The sequence below is a fragment of the Thermobia domestica genome, chromosome 11 (assembly GCF_964235325.1).
Source record: "Thermobia domestica chromosome 11, izTheDome1.hap1.1, whole genome shotgun sequence".
Taxonomy (NCBI): Eukaryota; Metazoa; Arthropoda; class Insecta; order Zygentoma; family Lepismatidae; genus Thermobia; species Thermobia domestica.
In genome coordinates, this window is record NC_137464.1 from 80,695,199 (window position 1) to 80,712,643 (window position 17,445).

Consider the following 17,445-nt stretch of genomic DNA (forward strand, 5'->3'; position numbering starts at 1 on the left):
CACATCTTTTACATTCTCAAACGTTATGATAACTTACGAATACGCCACTGTTAAGTGCGTTGTATGGTAATCATTTGTTTTTCTTACTCTGCGCCATTTTTTATCCAAAGAAGGAATTTACTTTCAAGTATAACATTTTATTGAATTATGACAGGTTGTGCAGCTCCTAACTGTACAAATAGACCAGAAAAAGGCTTTCGAGTTTTTCATTTTCCTCGTGATCCTGAAAGAAGACGAAAATGGATAGAAATGTGCAGAGGTGGTAAAAATTGGGAACCGTCACAGAATTCGGCTTTGTGTGAAGTGAGTATATAACGTGAATCCTCATATTTATTTAGTATTAAATTCTTGTTCGTACTGATTTAGAATACGTAAACAAAATTATATAATTTCAAAATTCACATTTCTTTGCAAAAATAGGATCCTCACACCTTCTACACAAATTTTTATTTTTTAGGCGCGTCGATAACTTTACACGGAACAAACAAAAGTTGAGGGCGTTACTACCAGAGATTGTTATAAAAATTGCGATTCTTTTCTATCTCCTAACGCCTTTGACACCCTTATTTCCGTAACTCCTACCCATCAATTATATATAGATTAATTATATGCCTGCAAATTTATTCCATAAATAGGGACTGGAATTGTCCCGGATTTACACCATCTTCGACCCTCCGGGAATTGTTCCCGATTCCTCATTTCACGGTTACCCACCTAAACATATGTTAATATTATCCATGCTGTTCAATATTACAATATGACGTCAAATTCAAATAATATGCTACTTTTCTTCTTTTAAATGATTGTCAGATCATTCTGTAGTCTACTTTATCTGGCACACGCTCAAATATGGCGTACAGATTGATAACATGTGCGCCAGCTGATGTGCCATAAAAACTATTATTCTAGTCAAAATCACGCATATATGCTTTTCTTGCTTTAAACTATTCCCTAAGGCATTCTACATTTTTATTTTCCTGTGGCGTACCCAAGTTGTGTGCAGATTGATAGTGCAAATTAACATTCCATAAAGAGGATTATTTATGCTAAAAACACTCATCAATCTCTACAAGTTGTCCCTTACCAGCAAGGATTATATTTATATTCCGCATCACGGCAGGGTAAAGCTGGTAGATCAGCACGTGATGCATCCCTGGAGAGCAGGCGTGAAGCGACGGTGGATTTGTACAAAAGCGATTATTCATGCAAATATCCACTGACGTGGGTATTTATTTTGTGACAAATACGCACTAACCTAGGCATTTATTTCGCGAAATTCCGCCAGCTTTTCAACATAAGAATAATTGCTTATGAATACATTGTTTTTTCTACTTATTTAGTACAAAGGTTTGGCCCGATGTGCCTTATCGGAATTTAACCCCTAACTTGTGCTAGGTTGCCACTGTAATCAAGAATTGTATCTATTCCGATTCAAAGCAGCGAAGCTGGTAAACCTGCGCGAGAGTGCATCTGTAAGTTGCAGGTACGAAGCGACGGAGTGTATGTACCTACCGAAAATTTTCTTTGAAACTGCTGTCAGAGTTCATATTAGTACTTTCCTAGCACTTAATAATTTTTTCCCATGTTCCGTGCTCCCCGTGCAATCGGCGTTTCCGTTCTATATGTATGCAAAGTGTTGTGTTTACTTTTGTCTTAATATAGTGTTCGTAGTGTTTAAACGTGTATGAAACATACAGAACAATGTTACAAAAAAATTTTGTGTCCTGGAAACATTGTTAGAAGTACTCAGAATTATCAACAGGTGTCAACTTCCTATATTGCTTGTAGGATCTCACCTCACACTAGTAACCCTAATCTTGTAAATATGAAATACAGCTCTCCTCCATTTTGCAGAAGTACAGCACTGATGGTGGGAATTAATATCAAATATGGCCTGCTTTCAGTAGGAGTTACTTATTTTATGAGCAAAATTACCATTTTTATAACAGCATATTAAGAACTTCACCATTTGGGTGATTTTTTTTTTTTTTTTTTTTTTTTTAATCCTGCTTTTAGTAGTTGTCGACATTAAACTGATAGAAATGTCTACTCTCTGTCACTCAATTTGATCAATGTTAATCTATTATTTAATTAATTTTGATATTTCAGCAAGAAACAATTACATGACTAAATATACCGTAAATTTTGAAATTATGTTCCGGTTTTATATATCGCAAATATAAGAGCCTTAACCATAAACAAAATGCCCACACACTTATATGCCATAAATAACATGTCTATAAGCATGTAGGCTATTGAAATTATTACTTGAAAGGAAACACGGTATGGTATTTAGTACCTCCCATCTTCCCCAAATCCATCGACGGCTATAGAGGCGGTACTGTGACTTACAGTGATCCGTTGTAAACGACCTCGTCTATGCGTATACCCACCATCGCTGACGCGCCTGCTACCCTACGGATGCACCCCTTCGCTACCATTCGGGCCCCCTGCTGCGTTCCTGCGCTTACTCGCGTAGCATTCGTGGTTTTTAGTGGCCTTCTAGCACAAGTTGGCTTGTGTTTTATGTACTGTAGTTTTTCTCATACGTCCACGCTGTATTTGCACTCAGCACAATTACGAATGAAGATCCATAATCACTACTAAGTGAGCTAGAGTCACTACCAAGTGATTTGGGGGAGAGACTGAATAATACCCGAAGCATAAACTAGTCTGCACTAGCTGGTCATTACTAGCTAGCTTTGCATCCAGTTCAGAGCAGGGCGAATGTGGAGCGTCTACGAGATTATGCTGGATTCACTCTTAGAAAACAGATGCGTTAGCGACGATGGGTGTGCATAAAGGAGGAGGAAATCACACCAAGTTGTACAAGGTGATCACTGTAAAGCATTCTTGCATTATAATTGCATAGTAATGAAACAATTTTTAACGCTGTTTCAGCATTACCTATAAGATTTCCTGAAATATGTAAACAAGAAGTGAGTCGTCTTAGTCATCTGTGAACATAGGCAGCATTAAGAAGTGTGGTTAATTAATATGCAAAAATGCAAAAGTAGCTTGTTGACAAATGGGATGTCGGGATGCGTGAAGAAAAGAGTGGAAGGCATGAGTAGAGCTCCCAGATGTTCCGGTTGTCCGGAAAAGTCCCTAACTTGCATAAAATGTCCGCTCCCCTTCATAAAATTATTCAAAACTCCAAATGTCCCGGGTTTTCTCCAATACATAAGTTAATGTACATCAAAATCTTACCTTGCACTTGTGACCGTTGTTCTGATGCAAGATAAGATTTTTATTCCGACTTATGTCCCCTATAGCAATTATAAGTTAATGTAACTCGTGCCATAATTTAAAAAAATGTTTTTATTAGTCAAGTACTCAGCTAATAGAAATAATCTACAATATATAACTCACTTTTAGCGAATGTTGACCTATTGTTTAAATAATTAACTGATATTTCAGCAAAAAGCAAGTGCATAACTATGAATATACGGTAAATTTTCATAGATGGTCCCGGTTTGCTAGTCTGAAAATCTGGGAGCCCTAGGCATGAGGATACTAAGAAATGTGAGTTTCACTGTCATAGGTTTGATCCCATATTCTTAATCTGTATGGAATCGTATTTCCAGCTCCTGTGCTTTTACCTTCAGAATTGGTGTAATTACTTAACGTAACAGTTTTGTACCAATAAATTAAGTTCCGCATGTGTCTTCAACTGGTTGGTTTAGTACCTTCGCGTCTTCGTTCCAGATAGTTTAGTAATTTCAAACCGGAATACTGAATGTGTTGTTATCGTCATCATCATAGGTATTCTGCCCTTATTGGCAGCTAACTTGCTGTAACTGAAAAGCTTCCATGCTCCACGGTCTTCCGCTAACCTCTTCGTCCTCAGGTATGATTTCTCTGTTTTGAGTGGCCCCGCGTAGCGTAGTCACTAACGTTCTCGCCTTCGGTGTGAGCGGTCCCGGGTTTGATTCCCGGTAGGGTACTCGGTCGAAAATGTGTAAAAAGCTTTTTCAGGCCAGCCATCCTGAATGAGGTTTTCCTCATTCACACCAGGCAACTGCCGGGGTAGTACCTAAACTTATAGTTCCCAGACTTCTTCCTTCCTTCCCCTTCCCCGGATAATGTGCTCGCCGAGGGACGTCATCCGCCATACGTGACGGGCTAAATGGCCATATATGAGGAAAGTCCAGAAATTTAAATCCTAAATCTCTGTTTTGATAACGTCCATTAATTATAGTTTCCTTCGTCTCCTTCCTTTCTTTCCTGGCACCATACCCTTTGAAACGTCCTTGATAATACAGTTCATTCTCAGCCAGTGTCTGTTCCTTTTCTTAATATCTAAAATTGTTCTTTTGTCCCGCCACCATTTCTAACGCCCTCTCATTCGATTTCCGCTAGATCCAGCTAATTCTTTCCATTCTTCACACCCACATTTCGAAAGCTGTCAATTGTTTTTAATCATCTTTGTGTGTTCTCACCCATACAACACTATATTCCACACAAAGCACTTCGAGTCTTTTTCTCAACTCTTTGTTCAGGATTCAACAGTGTAGTATTTTTTTCCCTCGTAAAGGCTTCTTTCGCCATTCCTGTCCTTGCTTTTGTTTCACGTTCGCACTTCATATCATTACTAATATTTTCCACATATCGAAAACTACTTACCTGTTCTATTGTGTTCCCTATACTTCTACTTCTATATTTGACACTGATTCGTTCATTCGAATCACTGTGGCTTTTGTCTTTCTAACATTTATTTTCGTCTCATATTCTTTACAGCACTTCCTCAAGTTTTCTAACATAATATTGATATTCTCTTCAGATTCTGCAACAAACACCATATTATATGCAAACCGTGTACATCTAATCATTCTTCTTCCTACTGAAATGCCATCTTCATTTTGTATCGTTTTCGCTTTTTTTTTTTTTTTTTTTTTTTTTTTTTTTTTTTTTTAAAGCATGAATCTGTATTGGACTGAAATAAAATTTGCTGTAGGCATCCTATGATACCCCAAAATAAACTTAAGTAAAGTTACCTCTATATCATCTCTAACGTAAAGGAATAGGTATTTTGGATATTCATAACTTCATAGCTATTCATAACATTGTATTACTGTTTATTACTATATTTGCAACAGAGATAATTGGAAAGAAAACAACAGTGAAATATAATATGAATATTGAACAATTTATTTTTGTCTTGTGTTACACTCATCATGACAGTATCATTCATGACGAAATTATGGGCCAAACCCCGCTAGTATTCTACAGTGTCAACAGCTTCAAAATTCTGTACAATACAGCGAATCCTTTCATCTGTCTGAATATATTTTCTTCTTTCCTTGGGCGACACTTCTCATTGAAGCATTGCCTCGTACAGTAAGTCCCGCTTTTTTATGTCGTCCTAAGTGCATCAAAAAAGCACCAAATCGACGGATGGTCCGTTTTAAGCTCTGATTGCAGTCCACGATGAGCTGCTTCGGCGTGGTGTTCGTTCTTGACTATGGTCATTGAGAAGTGTCTTACAGATTCCACATCCTTATTGGAAGTAATCCTGTTTTTCTGGTACCATACGTTTTAATAATTTATTATAGAAAATGAAAATGCAGAAATGAACATATATACAGTATTGTACACATTTTAAGATAAATTCTATGATGTCTGACTCAAAAAATCAAATACACAGTGCAATATAAATATATAGTTACATCTTTAAAATAACTAAACATTAACGAAAAAGTGCGTTTTTTACACAAATTACATTTATTTATTACGTGTTTTATTTTATTAAAAAGAAATATTCTTTTAGAACTAAACATAGTACGGATTTCGCGATTTAGTCGAGAGTCTGCTCCAGTTCCTTCCGATTTCTTTTCAACTGGTAGAGACAAGTTGTGCATGACGTGCAGAAAGTTTGCTGTGTTAAAGATGTTATTTATTAGTTTTTTGCAGAATTATTTCTGTGTGTTTCGAAATTTCCAGTGCCTAAACATCCAGGCTTTAGTTATAAAATTCACTATGACATATATAGATAGGTAAACCTATCTGGATAAAAGGTTTTGCGCCCAAACGGCCGCGTCCAAATGTCATTTACCTGGTTGATGCTCGGTTTTTAATTGGTAACTGCAAACTTTAGAAACGTCAACTCATAATGGGTAACAAATTTTCGTTGTGTAGTTATGCATATTATCTTTTGTTTTCGCTTGTGCAGTGGAATATCATTTTGACGAATTGTCCACAAAATGCAATTGGATCAACAATTCCATGGTAAATTCATTCTCGACGCATGCATGATTCTAACTTTTTTTTTTTTTCTTCAGTAGTTCGGTTTTATTGGAGTTACTAGTCCTACATTGAGTGAGGTAACTTATCACACAAATGGAAGGATTTTGCAATACGCTTACTCGTATTTGAGATTCTGTGTTTTCATTGTAATGTATTTTAATTCACAAAGAGGTTTATTTCGTACATGCTTACAAGTATACGAAAATACATAATGGCAAAAATAAATTACAGTCGTGGCAGAAACAAGAAAGCTCTCCGTGGGTGGTTTCGGCAATGTCCGAACACTCGTATCCCCTTACTAGTGACATTGTAAGTAAATGAGTATCCACCAACGTTGCCATAGTTTGGTCTCTGTTATACTCTGATTTATGACTTACACATCTGGGTTTAAGAGGACACTTTCCTCTCTTTCTTTTTCCCCCTTTCCGTGGGTTTGGGATTCCACTTTGCTCTTTTCTCCCCCTCGCCAACGAAAGGTACATGCTCTATTTTGTGTTAATGCTAGTAAAAAAAAAAAAAAAAAAAAAAGTACACGACCACATCGCATATAATGCAAGAAAATTAATTAGGGCGACCTATGCTTTGGTGTAGAATTTTATAAAAATAATCGATGTAATACGCGTATAATGTAATTATGTAATAAAGTAATTGAATATAATGTAATAAAATGCAAAATATAATTAAAATACATTATTCATAAATTTCTGATCTCATGTTGCCCAGCGTAGGGAAGGGGGGCAGCCCCCCCAAAAAGGTCCGACAATGTACTTTGGTACTTTGATGTTTGTAATGTTTTTATATATTTTAGGTTTATATATTTTTGTTTGTAATTCCTCTATATGTACCTATAACAGCACTTGTCCCCCCCAAACACACATCCTGGCTACGCTACTGATGTTTTAAGTTTTACGTCCCACGTTATGCCGGTTACGCTAAAGGAGACGGTGAAGATGAGAAATGCATGAAATGGTGGAATGAAGAAAGTGGGAGGAAACGGGAGAACCCGAGAAAACCCACGAGCACGGTGTTTGTGCACCACAAAGTCCACACGGCGCGAGCTGGGATCGAACCAGGGACCCCGAGCACCGGAGGTGAACGCTCTACCAAATGATTTATGAAACACGAAAAGAAATTCGTTAGAGTAGTTTTTGAGAATATCACAAATTTTGATTTTCATCTTTCAGTAAACTACTCGTAGTTTTAGAGGTGTTAAGAAGATTCGAAAATGACGCTAGAGAATCTTGTAAAAACCTTAAGTTTAAAATTATGTCTCGATACGCTGAACCGTAGATATGCCCTCTAGGCAACCGAACATATTTTCACTGGGACGAACAGAACTCCGTTTTGAGACATGTAGGGATCATCCAACGTACAAATCCGTTTAAATCTAGATTTTTTTCATGATTGCTATACTTTCTTATTTCCTATCGTCACTCGAAAGTAAAAAGAAAATTTTGTAAAGAAGACAATCGAGACTATATTCTCATCATCACGAGAAAACTGCTGAACCGTTTGGAAAGAATTTTGGAACATTAGCACTTGGCTCAAACTGGACTTTCCAGGTCTCTTTCATTATAATGAGTATCTTAAGAGGTATTTGTCCTCCACACTCAAAATGATGTTATTTGTCATCATCATGAGAAAAACGGATAGATTGTTTCAAATGGATTTTGCAATGTAGGTAACAGTTGACTGGAGTTGGATTTCTTTCATGTCACTTTCATTAAAGGCGTATCCTAGGGGCAAAGGGTTCAAATATAGAATATGTCAAAAGCTGTTAAACAGTTTAAAATCAATTTTTGAAAATATAATACTTGGGTCGCCTAACCTTTTATAATTTAATTTCCATTTAAATACCTGTTCTAAATGCGAAAAAAGGGTTCAAATATGATTCACATTTCAAATATTCTCCATAAATCTACTCTTCCCGTGAACGGCGGTTCTTCAGCCAGTTAATAAATAATTTTATGATTAGCGGTAATAAAAATAATAATTTAATGTTACAACGAAGGCAAGTTGTGTCATGTGTGATTATCACATTGCTTTCTTTATTGTTGTTCTAGGCCAGGGTTCCCTCTTTCTTAATTCAATTTCTAAAGATGTAGATTAAAAACTGAAAATTCTGTGTTTGATCGGGAATCAATCCGAAACAAAGCATATTAAATTAACTATAATAGTAAAACAACATTTCCTAAATTTCACATTACAATTGGAAAGTTTACAGAATTATGCAACGAGAAATCTTGACAGAATTGTCCACGATTTTCGTTTTCCTCTCAAACGAATTGTGAGATACTACCTTTTACTTATTATTTGTCAGCATCCTTTCCAAATTTTTTCCCCATTTCTCATTATAATGTCAAAATTCATTCAAACTATACCTAGATCACTATTAAATACGTAAATACCTCTCAGCAATAATAATAATATAATAGATGAGAATAGTTATTCTGCTAATAACTAACCATGGTCATCCTGGGTAACTCGATCTAAACCCCGTGGCCTATACATAACACTATCAAATAACGAAGAGAAAGAAGAAAATTTAATATTATGCCTATGTTCTTCCGGTGCCATGAGGAAAACTCAGTAAAAGAAAATTAATTTAGACGGCCTATGCTCTAGTGAAGAATTCTATAAAAATAATCGATGTAAAATATAGTGTAATTATGTAATAAAATAATTAAAAATAATGTAATTTAATAAAATGTAAAATATAATTGAAATACACTGTTTGTAAATTTTTGATATCTAGTTGCCTTATCTATTATGTAAATGAGAAAGTTACTTCTTCATCATGCATTTCAGATATTATTATTCGACTAGAATTGAAGATACTTTTATATAGATTAAAATCTTCCTCGCGTTTTTTTTTTCAATAGATGCATTCATGTTTATCTTTTAAAAAAATGCACAGTCCAAAATGTGTTTCTTGCCTTCTTTGTTTATTTCATTCTTTCTATATAGAGAACAGGGAGATAAACAAACATTGACCAATTGGCCTGCACATATGGTTCGCTCCTTCTTAACGGAAGAAGAAAGATATTCTGTTGAAGTGTCAAATAACAAAGCAACACGAAGGACTCGCAGCTTCCAGGCTACTTTTTTCTTCGCCAAAACATTTAAAACATTCCATTCCTTACTCAAGTAACGGAGATCAGCTTTTACTCACCCCCTCCTATTTTAGCTGAGAGCTGTCATGGAGTTCGAATTTGTTGGCAACATCGGATTTCGGAAAAAATATCTGTTTCACTACCATGTAATGGGCGGAGAAGGGTAATAGGTCAAGTTTCTAGACCTCACCCTAAGGCCGTCATGAAATTTCCAAAAGTCTATTCACTGTCAACGGCGCCGACTTTCCAAAGAAGGACCATTTATGTGGGTGCATATAAATGGCGGGACGTGTTAGCCTATACGTTTTCAGGGAAGTCACGATATTTGATTTATATTTAGTTGAAATATTTTATGAACACTGTCATAAAGGGCTGTGCTGTGATAAAGTAAAATATTATAAGGAAGGGTTGGGGTTGCCCTAGCTCAGTTGGTAACACGGTTTACGTAAACGCAAGAGAAACGGGGACCAAAGTAAAAATCTTGTGGGTGCGGCGCACCCACTAGATTATTTGTGTGGGTGCCGCAGCCCCGGAGCACCCATGTAGTCGGCGCGCATGTTCACTGTTTAATTGTGAATAACTCAAAAGGGTTGACAGAAACATAGTGTTTTTGTTTAATATTTTGTTATTACTAAGTTTCGGACATTTGAACATTTTTTCCGAACATAACATTGGTCGCTGTTTTGATATATATCCGGTAAAGTCGCTATTTTGATATATATATATATATATATATATATATCTTTGAGTTCATAGTTAGTCGATGACTTGGATACGTTTGAACTAATTGTTTATTAATTAAAATATGTTCTTGAATTTCCGTGGTCATGTGAAAAGAGAAAAGAATGCTTGAATCATACGTTGAGTCCAAACAAAGTTTATTATCTGTTTGTCGGCGGGCATAACTCATCTCAACAATAGGAACATTTTCATTCAATGAATGAAGGTAGTTGACGAACTTGTTTTGTTGTGTGTACGTCGTATGTAAGATCGTGACGTGAAAGAAAAATCTTCCAAGTTATGCCCTTTCAAGCAGTGGGTTGTTGGCGAAAAACTTTATCAGTTGATGGAAATGCATTCTGTAAGGACTGTATTAAGAAGTACAACAGATACCCAGGGTCAAGATACATACCCCTTCCTAATTTTTTTGACAGGGTGTAGAACACATTTTGGGGTCCGAAATGCGTGTACCTCTTAAAAATCAAAGGTCAAATATGTTCTGAGACTCATTCGGCCATCGTGTACCTGCTTGCTCAAACTTTAGAAGGTCGATGGTAGAGATGCAAAAGAGCCGGTTTGTTTCGGATGAAGTTTTTTTTTATAGAACATCGTTTCTTTTTTTTTTTTTTAAAAAAAAGAAACAGAAATTTTCGTTTATTAAAACTTCTTTTTAAATTTCGTATTGAAGTACCGGCTTAGTTCACTTGAGCGGCTTTAGTACTTGTGTGTTTACAGCATTTAGTACTTGTGAGTTATGGATGTAGCCCGGGGCTGATCATCTTTGATGGTTCAAACTGGCATTGCATTGGTTTCTAGTAAGTATAAGTTATGTAACTTAGCATAACATACGTGCGTCTTGATTGCTTATCCATTTTACCAAATGCCTCAAAGCTATACATATTGTCATATATGTTTTACAGGTGTCGCTTCATCTCATTCTCCGATAATGAAACATTATTGTCCGCTTCTGATATTCTATTAGTCGAAAGTCATTGCGGAAAAGTGGGATATGTACCCATGGGCCAAGATACCATTACAAAATTTCAAGGAAAGTGCTTTTTAGGACAATTTTTACTCCTAATATTTTAAGAGGGATACGTTTGCTTCTAAAACTCCCAAGTACTACTAACGAGTAACACATTTGAAAGAATGTGGCTTAGGACTCTGAAACGCATTGGAACCATTCCGATCGGTAACAATAAGATTCTTCAAGGAATAGTTGAAAAGCATTTGTGCGAAAGACAGAGTCCGTTGCTGCAAATACATTCAGGTTCAAAATTTATATCAGATGTAAATCAAGTGCTTCAAAGAACAATGAACCAAGAATTTCCCGAATGCTTAGCAAGTGACATTTCGTCATTGAAACTTTGTGCTCCAGCAACTTGTCAGACAAAAAGAATGTTTTCTATGTATAAAAATGTGTTACGTGACAGGGGAAGGGTGGGGGGAATATTACCAGAAAATATTGAAAAATGTTTCCTGAGTTATTGTAAGTCAAAAGCTCAGTAGATATGCGCGTGAGTTTAAAGTCAAATCATTTTTTTTTAAACATAAATAAAATATTAGTCCTTTGTATTAATTTCTTCTACATATACACTAAGTTCTTGTACTGTAACTTATTAAAATGGAATATGTCTACTTACATTTGCAGATAGAGCTATATGGTTAGCACACGCACCTTTGGTGTTGGAAGCCCGGACTTGATTTCCGGATAAAGCTCAAGTGATTTGGATTCCACATTAAGGTGTAGGAACACGACTCATATATCGTTGGTGCTGAAAGGGACACTAAACTCCAAACTAATCAACAACATTAGCAAATGCAATGACCTTGCTCAATTCAAAGTAGAGTTGTGTTGTTGAAAATTTGCCACTATACTACATATTTTAATGCATATTTTGAGATTTTTTAGTGCATGTCGATCCGAAGTCTAGTTAATTACATTGCGGTGCATGATGAATTGATATTAGCTTATATGTTCAAAGTGTTGGCAGTTAGCATCAATACACTGGCAGTGCCGCAAGACTGGTACACAAACTACCGACTAGAATGTGCCAAGTTCGATATCTGCACAGGAACGTTAGATGGTTGTTCGTAGGTCATGAAGTATGAGACTTTTGTCCATAATCAACGTTGTTGACAGTTTTCCATAAGTAAAAGTCAGGAGGAGTGAGGTCTGGGAGACTTAGGGGATATTGGACAAACCATCTTTGACTTATACATTGTTCGGATAAATTTCTATTAAGAAACACCCTGACAAGATGATGGTAGTGGGGTGGGAACCCATCTTGTTGGAAATAAAACTATTCGCCCCATAGAGACTTGACTTGTGCAACTCATACTGGTTTCACGGGCACACTGTCTGACAGATTTCAGTCGTGTTGTTTCAGTCATGCCACCTACACAAAAGAAGAAAATGAAACCATTATCGGGATGTAATATAAGAACAGGACATTAAACTAGAACACTCAATCCATGTGTAGTTATTCACAAGTAAACAGTTTTTACATTTTTTGAACCACTCACACATCAGATGCATTGGGTCACAGTGAATAGCCGAACTAATTTAATCTTTAAATATGGAATACGTATTTTTCGTGCTCAGTGTGAATGTGATTCTTCATATATAGGTCAAACCAAGAGCAATATTAACGCCAGAATTAAAGAACACATTAGACAATCAAAATAGCCACAAGAAGAGGGTATGTTGGGATTGTCACTTTACCTAAAGTAATATACACATAATATATAACAGGTATGAATTCCTGTTTCCATATCATATTTCCCTTATCCATTTTATCCTTGTTACCTTACGAGTGAAGATGGAACTAGCTTGTTGTTTCGATACGCCTGGAGATTATTTAGTTTTCACACGGGAGGATATATTGGTAAGTAATTAATTTTTTGTTAACACCAGTGTTATGTCTCAGCCAATACGTAGAAACCATAATATGTTTCCTAAAAGTCATCATCGTCATATCATAATTTTCTCTTGCATGAACTAATGCAAGAAGGTTTACAGTATTACAAAATTGAGCTTTAGACTTTGTTTAACAATTATCGTCTTTTAACAAAGAAGAAGTATAGTTTATAATTCTCCGTGCGTTTCACAATCAACAAAAATGTGGCAAAACATTGGACAGTCAGTATTAAATTTAATTAACACCAATATGGTGATTCTTAAAGGCAAATTTTTGGAGAAATTAAAAATCACAAATCACAAACTTCGTGTGAATAATAGTTTAGAGCATATTTTATCTGCATGATACATTTAGAAACTAGCAATATTTTATGATCGTGCTATTTCCAGTTTTTGTCAACCATGGGGAGAGGAGTGCTCACCGATTGAGAGCTGGATTTCTGCTGCATATAAAATACAATTCAAATGAATTCCTTTCCGTATGAGACATTGATGTACGTATATTTATTCTGAAATAAAACCTTTGATAAGCTTGGAAGTTGCTGATTCCATCTCTTTCAGAGTCTTAGTTCTCGTCTCAATACCGCGCCTTGTCACCCTAATTTAGTTCTATCATCTTCGCATTGACTGAATAGACTACTGATTTTTTTTTTTTTTTTTTTTTTTTTTATTATTATTATTACAAAGTAGTAAGATTTGTACTCAGTCGGCGAGAAAGTTCAGCGCGGTGACCCTTCCCTTTTATTTATGTATTTATTCCATTATTCTATCTACGGAAACTGAACAATAGAATTCACTATTGATTTTACAGGTAGGCAAATAGAACAAAAATGTTTCACGTTAGTGCTTTTTAATATTCTTGTATTCTCTGTTTAGCTATCACCACTAAGAAAATCGAAACTGTGTTATTGTTACAGACTCATTTTGAAGCGTCTCAGTTTGAGTCCCGTAGAGTAGATGGACTGAGGAAATTGAAACCGAATGCAGTGCCGACCATTTTTGATGTTTCAAGGCCGTTGAAACAAAGGAAAAGAAGAATTAAGAAAGAACTATTTCTAGATGCAGCTGATGATTATGGAATAGAGGTAAAACGTGAAAAATAAGTTAAATTGTTAATTTACAGTAAAAAGTCGTAATTAAATTTCCTCATTAGACTGGAATGTACTTGATATGTTTGAAATATTACTGTAGTAATAAGTAGGTGTGTTAAAACGTCGTTATTGGCAAGAAATCTCTCTTAGTAACATATTCCAAGTCAATCCATTATATATATTGTAATATAAGTCGCTTGAAGAGCAGTCATCAATAAGCACAATACTCTCTTGGCTCTTCTGTCTACAAGAAAGACGAAAAAGCACAATATTTTTTGTGATTTTATATACTGTGAAACTTTAAGAAGATAGTGTTTGCTAGTATAAGTATTTTCAATTTTCTTCTTTTCTTTTTTACATCCTGTCCTCGCTAAAACTTTTCTTTTTGCCTTTCAAAGCTGCCACCTCAAATTATTCGTTTAACTTTTTATTTATTTATTTATTCATTTATTTATTTATTTAATTAATTCATTTATTTATTTTTAATCTATAACAGAACAACTTTTCTACTTATTATTTCAAATTAAGGTTACTGTTTTTGCGTTAAATTTTTGGATTATAGTTGCGTTCATATTAGTTGCATTCCTCCTTCCCTATTGTTTTGGTTTTCCTTGTAAATAGTGATCGTGGATAACAGTGATTATAAAAAGAATTAAACATTTCATTTCATATAATATGCACTTCACACTGCAAGAATATCCAAACTAATACTGGACTGACATGATGACGTAAGTAGATGATCAACTGGATTGTGTAAGTTGAAATACACTCAAGCTTGTAACAAGAACGGTACCTTTATGTATTTAATGTGGTTGAGTGAACAGTTTAAGCACCAATAATCAATCAGTGTTAGTTTAATTTAGTGCTTGGATATTTTCTTGCAGTTCGAAGGAAGTGTTTCCATATATGGAAGAAGAACCCAAAGACTGAAATGTAGGTAGAAAATTTTTATTTTGATTTCTGCGAGATTTGTGCTGGTAAAAGATACCAGAGGCTCAACATAGGTGTCGAAATGATGGGGAATCTGATAATTATTTATAAAATAAGAAGAATAAAACTTTATTCTTTAGAATCAAATAGAAGATTAAAACGTTATTTCTTTTGTTAAACAACCATACAATGACCATACAACGTATTGTACTATACTGTACATTCTACTTAATGTGGGTTTGTTCTAAAAAATAAAATAGATCTGTTTCATTTTTTTTAAAGAATTTATCGAAAAATATTCAGAATCGTAACTTTAGATTATTCCACTTCAAAGCATTGTTTTGAATCATCTTGTTCCCCTTTCCTAAAATGTTTATATAATTAAATGCAGGGTTGGCTGGTTTAAACCATGGTTTAAACCAAAAAGAAAAAAGAACGAAAAATACTTTAAATCGTGTGAACTTCATGGTGACGTTTCCACATATCAAACCATCTGCATTAGTTTTATCTCCTTTTCACCTTGTAATCAAGGTGTCCCATGTTCAATTCTCGATCGAACCGCAACCCTTCTTTCATGTGTAAACCAAGTAGCGGTTTGGATGTCACTTTAAAGCGAAAGTCTTCTTGATAACCTCGGTATTACATAAAGATGTGAAGCCTAAACATACGAAACGAAGTCAAATGGTATATTTTTGCTTGCCTGAATACTTGTTGTTTTATAAAGAAGCAAAGGTTGCCTAAATATATTGATAGATATTGGCAAAATTTATCTACTGCCTACGTAGCTTCCAATATTAACTTGGATTGGACTTCGTTTTAATTTTATTGAATGATATCTACATGCTAAATTTGGAATTTAATACCTTAGTTTTAGCGTACTGATTATAATATGTTGACCTTAAAATTTTACATGCAAAGCAATAACAGGATTTGCTTTGCATTTAAAGTAATAACAAGATTTTCCCAATGGCTAACGCGGGAGTTTCCCGATTTATATGTAATTCTGTATAGTGGTTTCACTTGTGCAACTAGTTATCTTTTTGTCCTGAAATGACTCTTGACAATTATATTAACAAGTATGTAAAGATCAGTACAACGTATTTTTATCAGGAGTCCTTCGTGAGTAAGTCGGCAGACTCATTGCATTTGTGGCCAATTAGTCCCCGTTTCGAGTTCAAATGGAGGACAATTTCTCTCGAATGTAAGCCGGGAAGCAGTTTGTATCCCGCTTTAAGCTTATAAGACCCCTTCCAGCATAACCCTGTTGTTGCATAATAACAGCAAGGCGAAACAAACTTGTTTCTGTCTATATGTAATATAAATACATAGAGCAAATTATTTAAACCAAGAAAAACCTGGTTTAACAAAAGAAAAAGAAAGTTTTAAACCAAAAACCGGGTTTTTTGGTTTTTTCAATAAAAAACATAGTTTTTGCCAACCTTGATTAAATGAAATGCTACAAATGTACTTTTGTTAGGGGCCGCGGTGGCTCAGTGGTAGAGCGTTCACCTCTGGTGCTTGGGGTCCCGGGTTCGATCCCAGCCCCCGCCAAGTGAACTTTGTGGTGGACAAACACCGTGGTTTTTCTCGGGGTTCTCCCGTTTCCTCCCACTTTCTTCATTTCATTCATCACTCATCATCACCGTCTCCTTTAGCCTAACCGGCATAACCGTGGGACGTAAAACTCAAAGATTTCATTTCATTTTCATTTTTGTACTTTTGTTAGTACATATTATATGTACTCATTATATTATACGTTATGATTATACATATAACCTACGTTTCTGTGATCTGAAATTTTGGTTAGACTAAATAAAAAACTGTTTTTGGTATGATTGTAGTGATTCAATACACTTACTGCTTATATTGGTTGGTTGGTTGGATTGAAATTGAAAATACCTTTCAGCACCGAAATTATATGAGATGTGAACCTACAGTGTAATATGGAATCTGAACCACATGAGCTCCCACAAGGAATCGAACCCAGTTTCCACTGAAGATGCGTACCTTACAGCCTACAACTACAGTTCATCTTTAGATTTTGAGCCTGCATGAGGCTGAAGTGAGAAGTAAAAAATAAGTAAAGATAATTTGAAAGAACCTGCATTAAGAAAGGACTTGTCAGATATTAGTTATTAGAAATCACTGTAGACATATAAAGGCTTTTCGGTAGAAAACGTGCTGCTAAAATAAACTACATTATATCGTCATGTGACGGTGTTTTTATCTTTCTGCTATTCGCATGAAACGCCACTAAATTATTTTATCTGCTGTGTATGCAGTACTCGTGAGAAAGTGCTCCTAACAGACGAATGCAAATAATCCACTTATGTTTCTGACGCTAGGAGTGTGTATCCTGATCAATGGAGTGTGTATTAGAATCAGACTCTGGCAACCTTCTTGATTACCATATTAATAGTGTATA

The 17,445-nt window shown here is 35.3% G+C and overlaps 1 protein-coding gene across 3 annotated transcripts in view; it reads left to right on the forward strand.

Annotated features, from left to right (window-relative positions):
• The window catches only part of LOC145664222 (uncharacterized), a 74,398-nt gene continuing 56,953 nt past the window's right edge, over positions 1-17,445 (forward strand). Inside the window, exons 1-2 of one of the 3 annotated variants that reach the window (XM_081730679.1) lie at positions 1-303; positions 13,917-14,084. In XM_081730679.1, the coding sequence (XP_081586805.1) occupies positions 148-303; positions 13,917-14,084 (324 nt within the window). In that variant the 5' untranslated portion in view covers positions 1-147. Of the gene's footprint in view, positions 304-2,098; positions 2,834-12,749; positions 12,968-13,916; positions 14,085-17,445 lie in introns of those variants that run through there. The other 2 variants (XM_081730681.1, XM_081730680.1) reach the window with 2 other exon arrangements.